At 33.8% G+C, this 23,688-nt stretch overlaps 1 protein-coding gene across 8 annotated transcripts in view; it reads left to right on the forward strand.

Annotated features, from left to right (window-relative positions):
* Nucleotides 1-23,688, forward strand: part of LOC108975618 (rho GTPase-activating protein 20) — a 52,789-nt gene that overhangs the window by 20,437 nt on the left and 8,664 nt on the right. For 3 of the 8 annotated variants that reach the window (XM_018944236.1, XM_018944232.1, XM_018944233.1), the window contains exons 2-5: nucleotides 18,919-19,120; nucleotides 19,730-19,913; nucleotides 19,997-20,059; nucleotides 20,685-21,610. In XM_018944236.1, coding sequence (XP_018799781.1) covers nucleotides 18,919-19,120; nucleotides 19,730-19,913; nucleotides 19,997-20,059; nucleotides 20,685-21,610 — 1,375 coding nt within the window. Of the gene's footprint in view, nucleotides 1-14,845; nucleotides 14,928-18,918; nucleotides 19,121-19,729; nucleotides 19,914-19,996; nucleotides 20,060-20,684; nucleotides 21,611-22,523; nucleotides 22,839-23,688 lie in introns of those variants that run through there. The other 5 variants (XM_018944239.1, XM_018944238.1, XM_018944240.1 and 2 more) reach the window with 3 other exon arrangements.

Below are 23,688 nucleotides of genomic sequence, written 5' to 3' on the forward strand. Positions count from 1 at the left end.
GTGAATGGCGATCAGAAAACTTTCCTCACTTCCGTGAACTTCTACACATGACTCCATCCTCCATCACCATCACCAGTGCTCTATATAAAATCGGTTTGACGTCTTAAGTGGCTATGATTACTATGTATTTACATATACAAATTCTTAAAAGTATGTATGTATCATTATTTCAACACATCAAATACGTCATTTATGGTATATTTTTCCATGCGGCAAACGATTCTCATTCATATACATACATTCAGTGAATCAAACAAATTTTGGCACACTTTGATTTTATAAAGAAAGATAGTTAAAAAGCGACAAAAAATAATCTCATTCAATATTTTTTGTACATAGTGTAACTGGTAGAAACAAAACAAATGCGAGCGAAAATATACCGTTACATTCAATGGGTCGCGGAAAAGAGATAACCGTTGAAGTGCGGAAACTCATTTTGAATCTGTACCTGGAAAAAAATCATTGCGCGAAAGGAGGACAAATTGTCAATAGATCATTTTCCAGTGTAAGGAATGTAATAAACCATTACATAAACAGCGGAAAAATAGAAAGCAATTACAGATCTGTGAGGCCAAAAACTTTTTCTGATCGGGACGAACGATCCATTGTTGGAGCAGTGGCAAAAGACCCAAAAATTTCGAATGCAAAATTTAGGGAAAAAATGCACGGGCAACTAGGGAAAACTTTTAGCTCACAGGCTGTCCAAAATACCCTGCATAAGGCCGGTTATCATGGTCGTGTACCTCGAAGGAAGCCTCATTTTTCAAAAGCTAACGAAAATATGGCAAAAGCCCAATATGGAGCTCCAAGAAAATAACATCTTATAAACCATCAAGCATGGCGGCGGAAATGTAATGGTGTGGAGGTGTACAGAGGCAAGTGGAGTTGGGAATCTTGCTTTGCTTGTTTATTTAAGCCTTTTGAAGAACAATTTGCTTCCGAGCGTAACTAAACTGGGCTTAAAGGGGTATTCTGGTCTAGGATTTTGAAAAAATAATTTTTTTTTTGCATATTTTGAAAGTTTAGACTTTGAAAAATATGACCTTGTATACAGCCGATTTTGTGACGTGGCGTCCGTGTTCACTAGTATTGTCTCCTAAACTTTAAACGCCGTTTTCTCGAAACTACTTTTTTTGAGGTGGTTGACATGATATCTCAATTTCCACTGAACCGGTTCTTTTAAAATTTGGTATATACCTTCTTTATACAATGCTCTATCGTGTCTGCCTTGGGTTTCAAGTATTTTTAAAAATTCGAAAAGGTCGAAAAAATCGAAATTTTTCAAGTCGACGAAATTTTTTTTTTTTTGAAAGTGGTCAACCCGATAACGACATCCTTCTAATGAAGAATCTTCTTGTCTTTTGTGTTTTACATTTCTACAAGGGTTGAAATCACGTCAACCAGGAGGCGACGTTTGTTTTTTGAAGCCCCAACTTCACCAGCCCGTATCTCGACTAGTTTGGGTTCTTTCTTGCAATTTATTTTATATTATTAAAATGTCAATAAAAGACATATAAAAATGGATGGTATAAATGTTTTTTTTTTTTTATCTTAGTTTAAAAAATGCCTAAAATTCTTGCGTCTAGACCAGAATACCCCCTTAAATGGAGAGAAGTGGCGGTTCCAGTAAGACAATGGTTCCAAACACACTTCGCGTTTGGTTCAAAAGTGGTTAATTTATAACTGCAAGCAGCTGAAAACACCTCCACAATCCTATTTCTTTCTACTTTCCCATTTCCCATTGAGCACATTTGATATTTGCTTGAAAAAAAATATTTTCTTAATAATTTCCTACTTGTATGAATTTTTTATTTTTGTATGTATGTATTAAAAAAGCATTATTTAAACGAATATGTTTGTTTTTTGTTTGGTATGTTCAGTAAATTAAAAGCCCTTTTGAAGCAAAGTGCCAAAACTGTTTTTGATTCACTGTATGTATATTTATTTAGATATATATGTAGCTAGAAAAGTTTGTTCATGAAACATTAACCCAATCTGAGGAAGGAAGCCATGACTAAGAATATTAACATGTAACGAGCGGCTATCACAAATATATAGTACATATTTAATTTTAATAGTTGGTGCACAGTTAATTTTTAAAACTCTTTTTAATACATTAAAAGCTCATAAAAGATATTTTTTTTTTCTGGTATATGCCCTCCCTACCCTACTTGCAGAGAGCAGTTCGAACAAAAGCGAAAATCTAAATTGCACAGTGTAGTATACATACACTCGGAAACGTCATAAACAAAAAACGTGGCATATTTCACCGCTCGTCTATGCCGCATGCCGCGAGCAATAGGCAGTTGGAAAGTGTCAGCAGCAAGAGACCAGAAAGCAATCCATATACAGTGACTCACAGCTTATTTCGTGTGCCTTTTTATTTAAAAGAAAATGTGAAATATTTTCCATACCTTATTTATTTTTAAAAAATCTTAAATGTACATTCAAAGCATAGTTATTTTACATTACGAACACATACAAAAACATTTAAAATAATTTCTTCTTAAGTATAATATWTACAACAAAAACAAAATACCAGGTAAATAAACGTCACAGCTTATTTCGTGTGCTTAACGAAACTTAAAAATACATGAATGTTTCTTAGAATTAAATGAAGTTTTTTGTAAATTAATATTTTGTAGGGTAACCTTTTTGCTTTAAAACCGATCTTAGCCGGGATTGCATGGAACCAACGAGTTTTCWAGTGTATTCTGGAGATATTTTCTCCCATTCCGCCACTAACGCTGTTTTAAGGTCTTGTTTGTTGCTAATATGATGCTTTCTAATGTTTTTCTCGAGAACACTCCATAAATTCTCTATTGCGTTGAGATCAGGCGATTGTGCCGGTGCCACATTTGCACTAATTGTGACTTGTGCTTCGGGTCATTGTCTTGGTAGAATCTAAACCTGTCTCGAATGCCCAATTTTTCTGCACTTTGCAGCAAATTATTTTTAAGTAAATTTAAATAAATGGTTTTATCCATATTTTGGTCTATAAAAACTAAGTTGCCGACACCAGCTGATGACATACAGCCCCATACCATTACGTGTCCTCCGCCATGTTTAACTGTGCCACGTAGATTCTTCGGTTTTAACTCCGTGTTGGGCTTACGCCATACTAAAGACTTTCCATCGGAACCAAAGAGGTTAAATTTGCTTTCGTCGGCAAAAATAACGTCTTCCCAATACGTTTCGTCTTTATTAATATGCCTTTCAGCAAACCGCAACCTGGCCTTTTTGTTACGCTCACTAACAAACGGTTTGTTTCGAGCTGTCCTACCATGGAAATCAACTTTACGTAGAATCCTTCTTATTGTTTCAGGATTGCATGACTTACCAAGCACTGTCTCAACCTCTTTTGTCAAGTCTGGAGCACTTATAGTTGGTTCTTTTTTAATTTTTCTTAGAATCCACCTTTCATCGGCGTCTGTGAAAATTTTATTTGGAGCATTACGACCTTTGTCAACCACTCTATTTTCACGAACAAAGCGTTGGATTAYGTATTGGACGGTCGAAATACTTAAATCCACAATTTCAGCAATTTTTTTTCTGCGTTTTTCCATTTTTGTAATGTGCAATCACCAATTCGCGCTTTTCAATAGATGTACGACGACCCATTACGTTGTATTCAAATTAAACTCCGTGTCCACTCACTTTCATTGTTCAAATAATACTAAAAATTTACCTAATGTACCACTCACATCAAATTTGCCTATTCTTACTAAACGGTATACCGACCCCAATAACGGTAATAGTTTTCACACGAAATAAGCTGTGACGCTGATTTACCTTGTATTTTGTTTTTGTTGTATATATTATACTTCAGAAGAAATTATTTTAAATGTTTTTGTATGTGTTCGTAATGTAAAATAACTATGCTTTGAATGTACATTTCAAATTTTTTAAAAATAAATAAGGTATGGAAAATATTTCACATTTTCGTTTAAATAAAAGAGCACACGAAATAAGCTGTGAGCCACTGTACAAGTATATTAGTGAGAACGCAATCCATTTCAAAACTTGAAGTGACGTTTTGAAATACAAACAGATTTTTTTAGCATTCGAAAAAGCTATCCATTCAACAAGTTGCAGTGATATAGAGTATGTACATATGTATATATGAACATCTGTATGAATGTACATACGAGTATTATGTATGTTAATTCTTGGTGTTGTCGATATTTGGACGTTTTTGTTATGAAGTTTTGTATACACAACTATTATAATATTAATTGTAGAGTAATCCAAACATTAAAACAATATTCATAAATAAAATTTTCAATTAAAAATTTCATGTCAATTTTGTAAAAAATGTTGGAAGGCACTCTTACTGTCGCCTCAATTTTAATAGTTTGTTTTCATTTTCATCACCAACAGTAGATTTAAAATCTATTTTTTCCGGAACAGGAGTGCATAAATTAATAAAGTAGAGGTGTATTGCGTATTTAGTTGCAGTTCTATTGATATTCTTAAAAAAATACGTGCATATAAATTTATGGACAGTTGATATCTAAACTATAACATCAATAAATTGTATACGTTTGTTATAATGCACGTTATTACCTATACATTTTTGGGAATGTGTGGGATTATGCGTGTACACAGGTTACTTTTTGTGTTTCGAAATTTGACCACCCTAGTGTAACAATCTGAAAATTCATAACTTTATCCTAGAGTTTAACATTTTGGATGTTAATCATATTCAGGACGTTTTGAGATACGAGCGCTATTTGTGTTATTTACAGTAACGTAAAATATTTAACTCATCCAAAAAAAGGAATTAAATCGAGAATATTTTTACGCATCGATTTGCATCGATGAACAATTTTTGGCGATGAAGCTCCATCAACTATCTGTGTTTATTGTATGGTGAATTCGAAAAAGACGAATTTCGTTAAGGTCGTTCAGAATCAGATTTTGTTCTGGAAACTATTGATGTTGTATGCAAACTGATATTGTAATAGGCGTTAATGTGACCACCATACATTCAATATGTGTTGTTGTGCTGTCTCTATTTCTGGACAAGTGTTTACTGTCATTATTCCATATCTTTGGTAAATTGTGCATCAATTTTGTCAACATATGAGTTACATCTAATCACATTTGTACTTGACAATTAGAATCTACATAGCTGTAGGAAATTGAAAAAACAAAATTTTTTGTTAAATAGAAATAGTCCTAAATTTCCAGATCTGCAGTTTAAATTTTTGGGAAGAAAACTATCATGTAGGCTACTATCAAAATTGGTAATATTGTCACTAAAATGTGATCAACTATAAATAAATGGTCGATGACTGTTTATATTTTTCGAAATTTGTAGTATTTTAAGAGTACATTTGAGTGTGTATGTATAGAACATTCACAATGATGGTGCCTTACAAAAAGTCTACTTCCCATTTAAACAGCATGATAAAGCAGCATAATTCTGGTAAGAAATAAGGACAAATTTTTGAAAATCATTAAGAAGTTTTAACAAAATTTTAACTTTTTTGTCACAAGAAAAGTAATATCAAAGTTTGAATGTACTAAACAATAATATGGAGGCTGCAATATATATTTCTGGCCTAGGCAACACTAAGTGTTGCCAGGTGCAATCTGACATTTCCATTGTGAATTTCCATTTCCAATCTGTGAAAAACTAGTACAACGAATTGAATCGTGGCCGACGCTCGCTCAAAGACGAATTACGTGAACAACAACAACATTCCGTGTAGGTCGTCCAAAACAGATGTTGTGCCAGAAAACATCGATGCCGTACGTGAACTGATAATGCACGACCGCAATGTAACATACCTTCAGATAGAGGCATGCCTATGCATTTCTCCCACCAGCATACATTCGATATTGTATGAACACCTGGCCGTAAAAAAGGTTTGTTCTCGTTGGATCCCGCACAATTTGACAATCGCTCAAAAAAAGGCTCGTGTGGATTGGTGTAAAGAAATGCTGAAAAAATACGATCGCATTGTTTCAAAAGACGTTTATAAGATCGGCACAGGTGACGAATCATGGATCTATGCGTATGAGCCCGAAACAAAACWGCAATCGACCGTGTGGGTCTTCCAAGACGAGCCAAATCCAACGAAAGTTGTTCGTGGAAGAAGCACTTCGAAGCAAATGGTCGCCTGTTTCTTCGGCAAAACTGGTCATGTGGCGACTGTTCCGCTTGAGCAACGTAGGACGGTCAATTCTGAGTGGTACATCACCATTTGTTTGCCTGAAGTCTTCGGAGAAATTCGAAAAACGAACAAGAGAAGACGAATCATTGTGCACCATGACACATCGGCTCAAAACAGCGCCTTTTTGACCGGCCAAAACGTCGAATTGATGGGTCATCCGCCGTACAGCCCTGACTTCGCACCCAATGACTTCTTTTTATTCCCACACATCAAGAAAATAATGCGTGGTCAACGATTTTCGTTGCCAGAAGATGCTGTTGAAGCATTCAAAAACCATGTTTTGGAGGTGTCTCAATCGGAGTGGAAAAAGTGCTTCGAAAATTGGTTTGAGCGCGTGCAATAGTGTATAAATCTTGATGGAGAATAGTTTGAAAAACAATTTTCGTTGATAAATATTCCTATTTTCATTATTAGGTCAGAAATATATATAGCAGCCCTCGTATTTGAAATAAGTGATAAAAATAACACATCAGACGCTCTTAACAAGACTTGTGATATCAAAATATATATTGTTAAACTTCTTAACTCGAATCGCCATAATCCACAAAAGAACTTCGAAACATAATATTTTTCAAAAAGCTGTAAAAAATTTAAATATACACAGTTTTATTTTAATCTGTTTAGTGCTTTGTAGTGATCGTTAGCTGTAGAAAGAAATCGGACGTTGCCATATCAGGTGAATACGGGGAGTGGTTAAGGGTTAAAATGGGATTTTTGGCTAAATAATCGTCTTTCGAATGTTGGTTTCTGAGCCATTTTTGGTCGTCAATCAATTTGTGCGGAACAAACCGTGCACAAACCTTTCGTAAGCCCAAATGTTCGGTCAAAATTGCGATAAATCGATGTCTTGGAGATGTTCAATTACATTTCCATGAATTTCAATGATGACTTCGGCTGATTTTTGATGAATTCACGCACAGTTTCGATGGAATTTCCGGTGATCATGTATTTTGATTGGCCCATATGTTGATCGTCATTTATTATGTCCTCACGACCATTTTGAAAACGTTGAAACCACGCGTGCACATCTGCTGCATCAATTGAAACGTTTCGGTAAAAGTTTTACCAATTTTAAAACAAAATTTAATGTTGGCACTTTGTTCGAAGTTAATTTTTGCACCGATAACACAAACATACTGACGCTTATAACGCAATAACTTCACTTCTTATCAATGAAATGTCATGAAATTCCCACTGGACAATCGATAAAGGTAGCAGATTCTAACGCCGCAGTCGACATATAGATGGCGCCACCAGGGGACACTAGATTCAAAAAGTCCTGATTACTTTGAACAGCTTTTTGTATACTGTTCAGTAAAACAAGCTTTTTGGAACATTATTGAACAAGTTGTATTAGTCAATATATGCACATATATATGTATATGTATGTGTGTGCCTACTTATGTTGACAAACATAAATTACGCAGTACTAGCATTACATTTGCTATGATATACATACATATGTATATAGTTAATTTGTAATACGTCTTTGTTTACAATATCAGCACACTTAGTGTTATCAGCTGTAATCTCTTTAGTAATCATATTTCGCTTCGTTATCTTTGAAAGAAACGGCTGTTTAAAATTTACCCTATAAAACATGTAGAGAAAACTACTCGTTGCGTATTTGCTTTCTATACATATGTATGTACATACATACTACATATATTTAAAAAGAAACAAAATTTAATAAAAATCCTAAACTTACTCGACGTTGTTGAATAAGGGAGGATGGAGTCATGTGTAGAAGGAGTGAGGAAAGTTTTCTGATCGCCATTCACTTGGGAGCGCACGACTTCCGGTCCTTGACCAAGTATCCTCCGGGTAGCCTAAGAACATCTGTTTGAAGGTGAGCTAAAGTGAGAAGGCGAAACATTCCCTGCATAGGGTTGTGCGCTGGGTTTGGGACCCGCCACGTAAAAAAAACCACCCCAATGACAACGCAACAACAGCCTCGGATGAGAGACCCCACTTTTGATGACGACCATGGCAAACGAAATAAGGACTAAAAATTGAGGGCATGCACCTGGAATGTCCGGTCCCTTAATTAGGAAGGTGCCGCTGCCCAGCTGGTTGATGTTCTCGTAAAAATAAAGGCTGACATCACCGCCGTCCAAGAAATGCGATGGACGGGACAAGAACAGAGACGAGTAGGTCCTTGTGGCGTTTGAGAGGTGGGAGAGAGACTCCGTCGGCGAGTACTATCATTCTCTCTATCAGCTCTGAAAGTATTCGACTCAGTACCTTCCGGGGGAAGCAGAGGAAGAGGAAGACATCCACTCCGTTGGAAGGACCAGGTTTACATATATACATATGTATGTATGCATGAATAGTACGATGTTTGTTCGAAAACAGTTAATTTTGCAGATCGTACAAGCTATTCACAATATTTTTTAATTTATCTTAAAACTTATTAGAATATTATTTTAATATGACTTCAACAGAACCAGCTTTATTGCTGTTCATATGTATGAGTACTTTTTATTGTATAATCCTTAAGTAATTATACAAAGGTTTATCAACAGGCATAGTAAATGAAAGTTACGCTTATAGATAGTTATCAGCATCTATGGTAAGATTTTTGTCAATTATCAAAAACAGGATATCCTGGTTTCAGTTTCAAGTTTCAAAATAAAATTCAAATAATTTTGATAAAACATTACGAAACGTTAATTTTGGTTGTTATGTTAATGCAAAACCATTCTACTGTATCAAGGTCATGCACAAGAAAACATTCAGTTTTGACAATTTGAAAGATATGTATGTACATACATACATATGTAAGTCTATATAAAATAAAGTAATTCAAAATTACAATCTGATGCTGCTAACTGTTCAGCAAGTTGGTATTTCCAGTATTTCCTTATATAGTCAGTACTGGATATTACTATTATAATTTTAAAGACAATATGTTCTTTCACTTATGTAAGCATGTGGTTTGTTTTGTTTGTTTTTGTTTTTACGAGGAGGTGACACTCATGCGTACGTGATGGTCAAAATGCATTCAGTTGTAAGTTGCATTTACTTGGCTCTACCTCTGTTGGTCTGATAACCCCCCTCGTACATTGTTCGTCGCCAACCCTTCCCGTCACATCAAGGTTTGTGTGTTTGAGTCCTGATTGTAAGTTACATTTAACAGCTCTCTTATCCGCCGCTGTTCACTGGCACGTTGGGATTTCATAACCCTGGCTGCAACTTCACAAGCGGCTTTCCAATTCTCTACCGATTCGACCATTTGGCTTACCAAGTTATCGGGAGTTGGGTCTAACGCGAACGCATTTTTTAAGTGTTGTCTCTCAAGATTATATTTTTGGCTATAGAAAAATGTGTGCTCCACATTTTCGACGGTATCGCCTCCGCAACAATCACATGTGTAGTTATTTTCGTGCCCGATTCGCTTAAAATATACTTTGAAGCAACCATGTATTGTGAGAATTTGCTTTAGGTGGAAATCTACCTGACCGTGTGGTCTATTTAACCATGTTTGGACGTTGGGGATCAGTCGGAATATCCACTGCCCGTTTCCGCTTTCCTCCCAGCGTTTTTGCCATTGATCTACTGTCTCTGCCCTTGTTATTTCTTTTAATGTATTGTGCGGCACCCTGTCATTTGTACAGCATTGAATCTCCTGGGCCTGGAGGTCTAAACTAGGTCTAACTAGGGCAGTATTTTCCGATACTGTGCGGAATGCAGAATATACTCTTCGCGCGCAACTGGCATATAACGAAAAAAGGCCACGGCGATTTGGGCTTTTCCTCATATCTGGACGCCGAACAGCACGACTGACTTTAGTACACCAGCTAATAGTCGTCTTCTATTTTGCTATTTATTGATATTGAGTATTAACCGGATCAAGGCTCTGCGCACTTTTGTAGTTTTTTCGTATAGTACGCTAAGTGTTCTTAAAGGACATGCTTGCATCAAGGTTAATTCTAAAGTATTTAATTGCCGGAATTGTGTCATGATGCTTACACCCTTTGTACTGAACGTGGCAACTTCGCGGACTTATCTTCCAGTAATGAGTACCGCTTCGGTTTTGCTTTCCGCTAGTTTCAGTCCGTTAGTTTCGAGCCAATTGCTTTTTAACGCTATTGTTCTGTTGGTTATCGTAACTATTTCGTGTATGTGTTTTGCTATAACCACAACAGCGATATCGTCTGCAAACCGAATAATATGAACGTTTTCGGGTACTTTCAGTCGCAGTACTCCATCGTTCATAACGTTTCATAGTAACGGCCCAAGTACAGATCCTTGGGGTGCTCGGTACTCCATCAGAGGCTTAATATTTTTTAGAGCGTTCGCATGTGTTGTAGCTCAAAGTTCGTTCCTCAAAATGGCTTTCTATTATGTTGTAAAGGTAAAGAGGCACGGAGAAGTTTCTTAGTGCACTCAATATACTGTGCCAGGATGCCGAGATAAAGGCATTCTTTACATCCAGGGTCATAACCATACAGTACTGTATTGTGCCTCCTTTCCATCTTTTCCCGCTTATACCCCATTCAGCTAGGATTTTTACCAGGTTTACAGCTGCAATTGTGATTTTGCCTTTCTGAATCCGAATTGGTTGGGTGATAACCCACCGGTGTTTTTATATGATCCGCTCCAGAACCTTTCTAGCGGAGTCTAACATGCAAAGGGGCCGGAAGTGGGACGGTTCTGTCATTGGTTTGTTTGATTTCGGCAATAATATTAGGTGTTGCCTTTTCCATATTAGATGGGTTTAACCGTTTACAGCCGGAATTACTTGGGTTTGTGGTACTCTCACGATCTCCTGATGGAGTGGGGGTCGGATAGGGAAGAAAACCGAAACTATTCTCTCAATTGTTGAGGAGGAGGTTGACATTTGCCCGCCAGTGTGAAGTTTTCCCATTACCGTTTTATAACCCAATCCCCAAGCGTTGTTTTCAATATCGTCGCACAGTTTAAGGAAACATTCCTGTTTGCTTTTTATACTCTCGCAACAAAGTTGCTAAAGAGAGTATTATAGTTTTGTTCACATAACGGTTGTTTGTAAGTCCTAAAACTAAAAGAGTCAGATATAGGGTTATATATACCAAAGTGATCAGGGTGACGAGTAGAGTTGAAATCCGGATGTCTGTCTGTCCGTCCGTCCGTCCGTCCGTCCGTGCAAGCTGTAACTTGAGTAAAAATTGAGATATCATGATGAAACTTGGTACACGTATTTCTTGGCTCCATAAGAAGGTTAAGTTCGAAGATGGGCAAAATCTTCCCACTGCCACGCCCACAAAATGGCGGAAACCGAAAACCTATAAAATGTCATAACTAAGCCGTAAATAAAGATATTAAAATGAAATTTGGCACAAAGGATCGCACTAGGAAGGGGCATATTTGGACGTAATTTTTTTGGAAAAGTGGGCGTGGCCCCGGCTCCTACTAACTTTTTTGTACCTGTCTCTTATACACATCTAGATGTGTATAAGAGACAGGTATAGAGTCGTTTCTTTTAGGCGTTTCCATATACAGTTCAAAAATGGAAGAAGTCGGATAATAACCACGCCCACCTCCCATACAAAGGTTATGTTGAAAATCACTAAAAGTGCGTTAACCGACTAACAAAAAACGTCAGAAACACTAAATTTTACGGAAGAAATGGCAGAAGGAAGCTGCACACAGGATTTTTTCAAAAAAACCATATCTCAGGAACTACTCTACCGATTTCAATGAAATTCGGTATATAATATTTATTAACACCCTGATGACGTGTACGAAATATGGTTGAAATCGGTTCACAACCACGCCTGAAATCTCGATTATCACTTTATCATGCGAGAGTGTAAAATGTTCGATGACACCCGAACTTAGCTCTTCCTTACTTGTTTTAATTGTTTTAGTAACTTTCGGTTTTTGGAGAGGAATCTATTCAGGTGTACCACGTGACCTTTTGTAAGTATATGTATATGTACATATATGTATATATACATATACTTACAAATGGTCAAGTGGTACATGTGTATATGTATGTACAATATGTACATATGTACTTTGTACTTAAGTATCATTATGAAAAAATGTTTTTTTATAATCCTGCCTGAAACAGCTATATATTCCCGATATTCATTTATTGTGTAGATGCATTATAATTTAAAATTCTAATAACTTTTTATTTTATACGCCGTCTTAATTTACTTACATATTTTTCTGTAAGTGTGTTTGTGTTAAGTAATTGTTGCTTATTTCTTTATACTTGCAATGCCTTTAGTTTGTGTTGTTTATTGTAGAATGTGTTGACTTTGTATTTGCTTTTGTGCTATTATTCCGTTTACAGTAGCAAATTTAAAGATAAATAACAGACACTGTCAGCTAAAAATACAGGATGCAAAAATAAGCAGAGTATTTATTACTTTTGTTTTTACAGCGATAAAATTACCCATAAACCAGACTGGCATATAATTAACTACAAACAAATGGATTATTAAAGTATGATGACAAATAATAAGATAAACAGGAAAAAACGTTAACATCGGCTGCACCAAAGCTATAGTACCCTTCACAGTTACATTTCTTATACTATAAAGGATAATAAAAATATTGATTTTGATCGGTCATTTTAATAGTGGATGCATGCACGATATGAAAAATTTCTTCGGAGGTTGTACCGTTGTTTTATTAATCCATGACAAATTTCGTGAAGATGGCTCGTCAAATAAAAAAGTTTTCTTTACAAATACTCGGTCTCTTTGTTTGTCAGTTATATATATAGTGGTCAGATCTGAACAATTTCTTCGATTTGGTTTAATTCATTCATGCAAATTTCGTATATTATATCGTCAAATAAAAAAAATTCCATTCAAAGATATGTATTAGATCATTTTGTATGACCTCTATATGCTTTAGTACTCAGATATCGGCGGTTCCGACAAACAAGCAGCTTTTAGGAGAGAAAAGAACGTGTACAACATTTCAGATCGATATCTTAAAAATTGAGGTACTAGTTAGTTATACAAACAGTCGGACATGGCTTAAACACCTGAGCTCATTATGGTGATCATTTATCATTTCGGAGTGGCAAACTTAATATACCCTTTTCCAGGGTATGGCAATAGAGCTTAACACTTAAAAAAATCGGATAGCACACAGATAGCACACTATTTTGCTGCTTATCGGCTGATAAGTAATATCGGAAAATATTGCCATTGCGAGTCACGCATGTAAGTGAACCGTCAAGAAAATAGAAAAACCTGCCAAATACTCATATGCACACCTTACCGCTTTAGGAATGAACCAATCAAGACAAACAACATCACAACGCATATAACCATATACATACATATGTAGGTATAGTACATATATTTACATATATGTATGTATTTACAACTAACATACATACAAAAAAGTACACGCCTCGTTGCAACTTTTCTACACTTTCGTTGTACTGTATGTAAACACGTTTTGAAGCTCAGATAGATAAATTTAACACCATTAATGTGACCAAGGCAAGTTTTTCTTTTCGCTCACAGTCCAATAAACGTGGGGTCGGATGTAAATTTAATTATTGGCAATTTATATTGTTTTTTTTTGCATGTTTGGTTTGGATAAATTTTCTTGAAAATTATTATGGTTTGCGTACGAACTACGAATCGGTTATACAGCTGCACGCATATAAATACACATATTGTGGTTTTCACAGCATTTGTATGCATTTGAACCTGTTTTTTAAATGTCATTGACGTCTGTACTGACACACTTTATGGCTGCAATCGATCGACCGTTTGGAAATTTCTAAGGTGTTTAGCAGCAGTATATATGTTAGTATGTATTACAATATTCTATTATGTTCTCAAAAACGAAAAGCATTGCAAATTTTGATTTTCACCCAATGTATTACATTACATGATATGCTCTAGTTAAAACGCCAGCAAACATAAATGGGGTACGTGGCGTAATGCTAAATTTTCAATTGAACTAGTTTTTACTTTAACATGATTTTCAAAATTAAAACTGAATTAGATATATTTAAAAATAAAAACTAAACTCAGAGTGAAATGATAACACAAATAGGGTTGACATTTTAGTGCTACTAATGGCCTTGTTACACGTAACGAGTACAGTGGCGAGACAGTATTCTGGCCGAGCATGATACTCGGTCGAGAGTTGGCGAGTAGAGGTTTACACGTATTTTGTTCATCTAGTTAGACAGTGAAGTTTTTCAAAGTTTTATTTACAATGTTTGGTAGAAAAGACATTTTAAAAGAGTTTTTAATAAAGTTCTACCGCATCTCATAAAAGAGTATTTGCTATTTCAATTCTTTCACAATGTAAAATTCAATTGAAACTAAATAAACAACATAAAAATCGACCGAGTGGCGAGTGAAGACCGAACGCGTGTTCACATGCAACGAGCGAGTCAGTGATTTGTTCAGAAGGGGCAAAAGAGTGAAGAAAAAAGAAGCACTGCACCCGGCCTAGTAAACAAAATGTGATTCTAGTGACTCTCTCGCCACTATACTCCCCCACTGACTCGGTTCATTACTCGCCTTACTGTTTAAACGAAACGAGCACTTGGCCGAGTCACTGTCTCGCCGCTCTACTCGTTACGTGTGATCAAGGCATAATGTAATTGTGCCAAATTTTACATTTAATTCGTAAAGTTTGCCATGTTGAATGTTTTACTTAAAGAGAGCATTTTTCAGAAATGTGTAATTTGTGCTGATTTGTAAATATGCTACGCGCTACAATATTCTATGCTACTTAGGCATTTGCTGATAAAAGCTTATGTCTGGGTGGGTAAGTCGTTTGGAATGTCAAAAGTTATTGATACAAAATTCCGATTTTACATTTTATAAAAATGATAATAAATTTGAATTAAAATTTTATTTTAATTGTAAATAAAGCCTTCCATTCATTTAAATTTATCTTTAAACTTTTCAATACTTTGGTCAAATGCCAATTTTGTTGCTTCTTCTTTTGTTGCTTAGGACTACTTAATATCTTTTGGAAGTTTTTTGAATGACATTTAAAGGCATTCAATAAGAGTTAACATAAACTGATAAAAAACTTTACATATTTTATAAGGTTCAATTATAGGTTTCATAACTATAACATGTACAACAGCTGATCGAACCAACTTTAGTGGTGCCCTACCATAAAGCCATGGTTAAACATTACCAAACCTTTCAATTGACTTTTGGTTATGGGTATGGCGTTATGGTATATCAATTCTAATTGAATCTATATTCCGAACATTAAAATACATTTATGTTAACTTTATCCTGATTTCTAAGTTAAAGTTCAAAAACTGAGCGAACTAGGCGTATATTAAATATAACACAATTTCAAATTACATCTGATTCTTTTACTAAGAGTATAGTAATGTAGCACCAATGAATATATGTATATCGAGGTAATCTTTTTCTGGTAAAAATATGGCTTGATGCCGAAAATTGATAAAATCGAGTCTATATTGCCCTATCCCTCATATCCACTAAATAAGAATTTCTAACCTAACTTTATCCAGTACATACCGACCAATATTTTAGTTATTTTAGAAAATTAAGTTAACACATGATACCAATATTATTTATGTCATGTGTAAAAATGGTCTACGTATTACCCCAGCTCCATATACCATATATAAGGGGTATTCGCTTGCTCTTGCAAGATTGCAGAGTGCAAAAAAACTATACCGAAATATACAAGGGCACGAAAGCACCCTTTGCAGAATCTAGTGATATATGAACGGCTGATTCGGTCAATTTATTGTAAATGACTATTGTGCATGGCTATTGTGAATTGGCGCACCTTCTGAATAAATTTTTAACAAAAAAAACTGTAACAAATCTTTATAATTTAAGTTGTAGAAATTATAAAATCTACTTAAAACTTACCTTCCTCAACAATTTAGCGACGTAATATGTCTTTATGTAAAATGACAGCTAAAACAGGGTTGCAATTATATTTTTGCGTGACATTGCACGCAGATATACATGGGTTTTGGTCTGACATATTTTACACATTGCAAATAATTTTCTGGTTGTGTTTGTTGTTGTGCCGTTGCACCAAGAGGAAAATATAAGCAATTCTTTCACCGTGCAAGGGTTTTGCAAGAGCAAGCTTTATGCCTTTAACAAGATATATTCATGAAATTGGCACAGGATATTTTCTAGGGCAACAATTTAATCTCCGAAGAAATTGTTCAGATCGGCTTACTATAGCATATAGCTGTAATACAAACTGAACGATTTGAAGTTCTTGTATGGAAAGCTTTCGCATTTGACGTGGTATCTTCACAAAATTTGATATGGATTACTGCTTAAGGTAATAATATAATCTCCGTAAAAATTGTTCAGATCGCATTATAGCATATAAACTGAACACATAGTTACTAAAAGAAATGCACCTGTGAAGGGAATATTAGCTTCGTTACAGCCGAATTTAACGTTTTTTCTTGTTTTAAATTAATGTGGTTAGCGAATATGAATGAAATTGGCCTTAACTTTATATCCTTAATATACTTACTACAATATATTAAATTTAACCTCTTTGCTTGAATTTGTATGACATTTGCTTCATTCCTTGAAAATTTTTATAGTAAAAAAGTTGATGATATTGCTTAATATGACGATATACATGTGTGACAAATTACTCGAATCGCCGTATTTATTCATTTATTTTTTTAATTTAATTTATTTATAGTTTGATTCGCAATTTTTTTGTATTTAATTTGTTTTCTACTTTTTCCACTTGAGTTTAAATACCAGTCAGAAAGCAGCGTAACAAATATTGGTCGCAAATGTATTTTCAGCACAGATAGTCTGTATTTATTCACGTGAGCCTATTTACGCTCTTTGGGTGACTCACTTTTTCATTCATAAATACTGTTATCTGTTTGTTGTTTCGATTGTCTTGTTGCCTATATCATTTCGTTATTATTATTTGAGGATCTCTTTTTTACCTTTTTCGGCAGTGCCAACAGCCACATGTTTACTTATTTTAGGTAGATATGTACATATCTGTTTTTAGTATTCACATGCTAATAGATTTTCGTAGTAAACCTTTTAACATTCATTTCTCGTTTTAATGAAGTTTTAAGTTGTTTTGTTGAATCGATTTGGTTTCAGAAACTTAGTATTTACCGTTTCCCTTTCATTTCATTTCACTTATAATGATTTCTAAATATTATACTCACATTCATGCATAATTTTGATTAAATATGACGGTTTCACTTTTTGTGAATTTTTTTTTACTTCATTACGTAGTGAATTATTGTCTCTTATAAGTCTGTACTTATACGTATATCAATGTAAGTCATTTAATTTTTAAACTGCCAGTGATCTTTTGCTTTACTTTCATGTCATTTAACATGTTATCCAACCAGTAAGCATTGCGTCTGCTATCAAATTAACACCAAACAATAAAGCTATGGAACAATATGTCGTTTTTAATTTTAACATGCTGTCTCTTTTATGGGATATCTTATTTTGTTGCATTATGAACAAACATAAAAATTGATGTCTTCATTTCATTTCTTTACATTTCTTAACTGAAATGATTTATGAATCACTCGGTCACACTCATTCATATGAATTCACATACCTACATACCCAATGTATTAGTAATTTCATAGTAGTTTCTTTTGAAGGATTATGTACATACCATATAACCTTATGGATAATTTTCATTTTACATTAGTGATAAGATGCTTAGATAAACAAGATGGAGATCACTTACTACAGAAGTTACTAAGTATTTAGTTATAATGTGAGTGCTAGAGACCGAATTTCGGACAAGAGACCAATCAAGCATAATTAAAATGAGTAGGAATATTAACTGTTAGACCAGCGAAAATATAACCAAGATTAGGTATATTTTTATGTAGTTCAAGATTTAGATTACAAGAAACTTTAAAACCGGATACTAATGGTGAGCAAAGCGAAGACCAAATTTAATAAAAATTTACAACCATTGTGATATGTACAACAAAGTCATTAATTTCAGTAACATATTTTAACTGCGCATTTATATATACATAGTTAATTTAAGTGGCTTGTATATTTAACATTGTGAAGAGCTATATGGCAAGTCAAATAAAACTATGAATGGGACCTTAACCATATGCACACCGCACAATTTTGAACGTTGCCTATCAGCTATTCAGCGCCACTTTACAGCAGAAACAAACATTTACAAACCCTCGTATAGCTTAACCTTAATTTTAGAACTAAGTATTGTATTACTTATTATAATGATATTGGACTGATATGAATTGATTGAGGAATGTTCATTTGTTAAAAAGTCAATATTAATGTTTAAAATTTTGCAGAGTATGATAAATTTTAAAACACTCCCCAATATGCATTGCTGGCTGGTTCGGCTTTGAAAACATTTTCCTGCAGACTTAGACTTGTTTATTTATAAATATAAAGTACACTATACAGTAGTTGCTATGTTCGCAAACCGACATTTCTTCTAAAACTTCCCTTACCACTCTTTTCAAGTGGTAACGAGAAGTTCTCGGTCTGACACAAAATCCACCGATTTGTACTATATACATATGTATATATATATATTTTAAGAGCAAACTTCATCGAAACCTGCATATGTCAAAAAGTTGCGCGGTATTAGAATTGCGATGTCCCCTGAGATGGGACAGCGGAGTGCAAAGGGTTAAAATTTGTTTATAAATTTCCATATTAAATGTTTAATGTAAATTATTCACGAACAATATTTTAATATTGTAAAAATAATTTTATTACATTTTTTTTTTTATAAATTTTAGATTATTTACATCACTGCCGAAATACACTCAACGTTTACTAGTTTTACTCTTTGGTACATTCCGTGTTATTGCCAGCAATGCAACTCAGGCCAGTACAGGCATGACCAGCGAAGCCCTGGGAGTTTCAGTGGCGCCAAGTTTCTTTCAATCCTGCGTTAGTGATGGGAAAACAGCACGTATGGAAGATGTGCTTAAATTCAAGGTATGTTTATATATACTTATGTACATAATATCCTTATATAAAGGAAAATGAGTCTTCATTAATAGACGTTTATAATACGATTTGCTTATATCTTTTGAAATGAAAGCTCCATATTACAATTTGACTATTTTGTACAAAAAGACTTGTATATGAATATACATATGTTATAATAAAATACAGAAAGAAATTCAAACTTGATTTTGCAAAGTAAATGACAACAAAAATGTTGAGTATGTATTGCTGTAAAATTTGTATAAAATTTAATGCGATCTACTATTTTGAATTCTACTTCGTAACATTAATATAATTATAATTTGTTATATTATATAAAGCATTGATAGAAATTACGCTGTTTTCTCAATGCATTTTGCTGCGGAAATTATAAATTATTTTGTAAAACTCTGAACTTATCTTTAAGGTACAATATGTACACATATAAAACATTCAAAAACAATATGAGTATTTAGTATTAATCCATTACGTTCACTTACATATTTCTTGCTTTATACGACGATATATTTCTACAAGGTCGTTTATATTGCCTTAATTTTACGATTTACATACATAATAAATGTCCTCTTTCTATTGGTTAACAATTAAATATTATAGGTGGCTACAAAAATTATGAAGCAAATAATCGATAAATTTGCCACGCATGACTTATTTGGACGTGAAAATTACGAATATTATGCGCGAGTTACGGGGCGCATACTCAAAGTACAGGACGAATGGATTTGTAGTTTTCAGTATCCACCTCCACCACGTGGTAAATTGGCGCAGCAAAAGTATGCACGTAAGCTAAAAAATACTGCTTAAAAGAAGTATATATGTAAATCTTAATTTTTTTTTATTAAATGTATAATTTTTTCCATATAGTACAACACTCCCTTGAGGCAGAAAAGACATGGTTACAGTGCCAGTGCGAGCGGTGGGGTTTGCGTAAGTATACTTTTTTATATAATAATATAGATAATCCTAATTTGTTGAATTTGAGATATATCTTACTTGCTTTCCATTATCAGTGTAAATTATCAAAATAATAACGAACATCTTATAAACATATAGTTGATACTTTAAAAAGACGAAACTGTGACAAGTCTTTCTTCTTCAAGTACTTTGTCAACCTAAATTCTAACATTTGTCTCTTGTACTCGTACTGTATTCATTGTTTCACTTACTTTTTTCATTCAATTTATATTATTTAGTTTTACTGTACATACTAATTAAGCTTGCTTTATTAACATATTTAACGTCATCATTACCATTGTATTTTGTTCAATTTCAAATTTTATCTTCATCACAACTTCTCTTCATTAATTTCACACCTGTACCTGATGCAGATCGCTTTCCCGTTTTATATAGCTAGTTTTTTTTTTAAGTTGAGCAATAGTGTCTCGAAAGTGTAATAAAATGTTAAGACTAATTTAATCAACCACCCAAACAATTGTAAATCTCTCTTTTCTTTCACTCTTACTCATACTCTGCCTGTGTGTCGTGTTTTATGTACATTGACACTGCCTGCTTTGTGATAATGAATAAAACAAAAACGTCTAAAACTAAAAAGTCGCTCAGGAAGAATCCCGCTCAACGCCTGCCTTGCTAACAAGCTCAAGCTCAGCTTTAGACAACAGTGTGCTTTCATTGGGCGTAACACCAGAACATTCGTTTATTGAATCATGTGCTCGACTATCTGTCTCTTTAGAAGGACCGAGTCTATTTGCGATGACATCATCGCCCATAAAGAAGCGAAACATACAAGATTTGCAACGCGACACCGACAATGATGCTGACGTCGATGAGGAGAACTTCGGCGACGAAGATGTAGATGCCAACGACGACGGCGAAGTAGGAGACTTTGCCGCTGAACTCGAAATAAATAATGACGAAGATTTCGAAAACAATCCGAAATCCCACTTTCCATCATACACGGCCGTGAAAAGTGGCTTACATAGAGCAGTAGCTGCCAGAGGCAATACCTGCCATGCAACGCATAGCAACGCTGCCCTGAATACCACTTACACTGTCAGTATTGACAATGACGATGTTGTGGATTCTAATGATGATGATGGCGATGACGAAGTGACGGTTGTAAGACGTCGCTATCGTCAAAATAAAAAGAAAATACTAACTCAAACTAGAATGCAACATCAGCGACGTTTGCGAGCCGGCTCTAAAAGCCTTGATGGTGGCGATCGCTCCACACAAACGCCTCTGAATAATGAGACAAACGAAAATAGAAACAAAATGAAGAACAACAAAATACAGAGCATCACGACAACACAAATTAGCAGCGGAACTAGTGGTGGCATTAAAGTAACTGCACGTACTTGCAGTCGTTGTAATCGCGGTATACGTCATTCGTCCTCTTGTTCCTCAGCTTCTGGAGGAGGTGCTGGCAGCGTAGGAAATGGCGGTGGTATGACTATGGAAGAATTACGCGCTGTCAATCGCTATGCTGAGAGTACAAAGAGTCTTTCTTATTTGCCACAGGTGAGGGATGAATTCTTGCTTGCTTCAAGGATTTCGGTATAAATAAATTCGAACGAATAAGTTAATTCATACTTGATTGGCTTACATTTTTAGTACCATTTTCGGTTTATATTTTGTTTGTGTGTGTAAACTCACTTGCATTTGTATTATTAGAATACGAATTTTCTTATACAATATAATTTTTAATTCCAAAGCACTACTCAGCTTTACACGCATACAAGAATTCTATAAACTAAATATTGTTTAGTAATCTATATATTATTTAATACATGTTAAGTACCTCGAATAGCCATTTTCGATTCACAACTGATTCATAGTTGTTTAAAAAATAAGTTATCCAATATGCAACATCGAAATTATTTATCTTTTAGCGCATTTATAGTCTGAATGCTTACATCACTTCATACATGTTCCCTTTTTATTGCGATGGAACGAGAAATACATGTCCATAACAAATAATTACAATACTTTAAATAATAGATTAGTATGTATAGTGAAGCATGCATTAAACGTCCATCTGCCGCCAAAGAGAACAAATTTGTTTAGATGAAACACTATTTACTCTACATATTAATAAACACGAAAAAATCGTATAATTGCTACAAAACTACAAATTTTAAGTATCCCGAATTATTAAAGTATAAATAAACCCTAATATATCTGTTTTTCATAATATTATTAATATCAATTATAACTTTCAATTTAGATTTTTAATTATAGTATTAGTATATAATTTCATTATTTAAAAGACATTTCAATAAACTTCTTAAAGGCATACGTCAATAAATTTTGTTTTTGTGAAAATTGTGAATTTCAATACTTTATTGATTTGTGCACATATAATTAATTAAAATTATGTATGATTGAAAACTATAATGTTTTTATTTAATTTTTGCTTGTTATTTCACTATAGCGCTTATTTGTGAAATTATAGAATGACCTTACAGCCTCTATATACGATATGCTATATTTATTTGCCAAGAAATGTAAACAAAATATAGCCGAAGTATCAATGATGTGAAAGGAAAAAGTTAATGTACAACAAAAAAGTACAAATAATTACAATAAATACCAATAAATAAAATGATTTTCACATATAATTTTAATACACACATAAAATCATATTGGAAATCGCTACTGCAAAAAAAAAAACTTTCTAGATAAATAGATAGACCATAACATAGTTTTAAACGCTTGGTATGGCTAGTTATAAGTCTTCGATTTGTCAAATATATATAGTATTTTAATTACTAAATTAATTTTGACTTGTTTTACCTTTTTAATTTTTTAGTTTTAATATATTTTTTAGTTTTGTATATATTTTTATTTTTATTTATTAAATAGCTCTTTGATATTTGTAAATTCCTTGTCAGAGTGTTTAGAAATATACATCGAAATTGTCGATCCAAAAATTAAATATTTTTTAATTTACTTTATGTTGATTTGTATTATATAATCAACGTGTATTTCTTTTTTTTAATGTTTGTACCTTTATAATTCGTCTTTTAACTCTATTACTGTGAAAGTAGATCAACTAAGCTTTCGAAAACTTACCTCGATTTTATACTGGCCGTTCGAATTTATGTTTTTTCTTTTTCTTGTACAGCATGTTTGTTGCAAAACAGTTTTTATTTTATTCTTTTTATTTAATTTATATTGGTATTGCGGGTGCAAAATTTCTAGTTCTAAGTGAAATGTGATGTGAACTTCTTTACTCGTATATATTTAGGGACAGCAAAACAAAAAATACTTCAAATTTTAAAACTTAAGCGTTCAAAAATGATTTTTTATTTCAAAATATTACAAAGTCTATTCTTGCAGATATGAAATTGATATTTTAGAAAAATAGTGAAGTTCACACAAATAAAATAGTATTTGATCTTTTTAACAAAAATATTTATAACGGTGGGTCTATGACATTAAATTACAAAATCCCATTTGCGTTTTTCGCGTACGAAAACTTTTTGCAACACTGTACTTCTTTAATCTGCTTCAATGGACTATGTAAAATGTTGTAAACGTGTTATGTAATCAATTGATTTTATTGAACTTTTTATGGGTAATAATAATTATATAGT

The sequence above is a fragment of the Bactrocera latifrons genome, unplaced genomic scaffold (assembly GCF_001853355.1).
Source record: "Bactrocera latifrons isolate USDA-ARS-PBARC rearing strain unplaced genomic scaffold, ASM185335v1 scaffold_672, whole genome shotgun sequence".
In the NCBI taxonomy this organism is placed as follows: Eukaryota; Metazoa; Arthropoda; class Insecta; order Diptera; family Tephritidae; genus Bactrocera; species Bactrocera latifrons.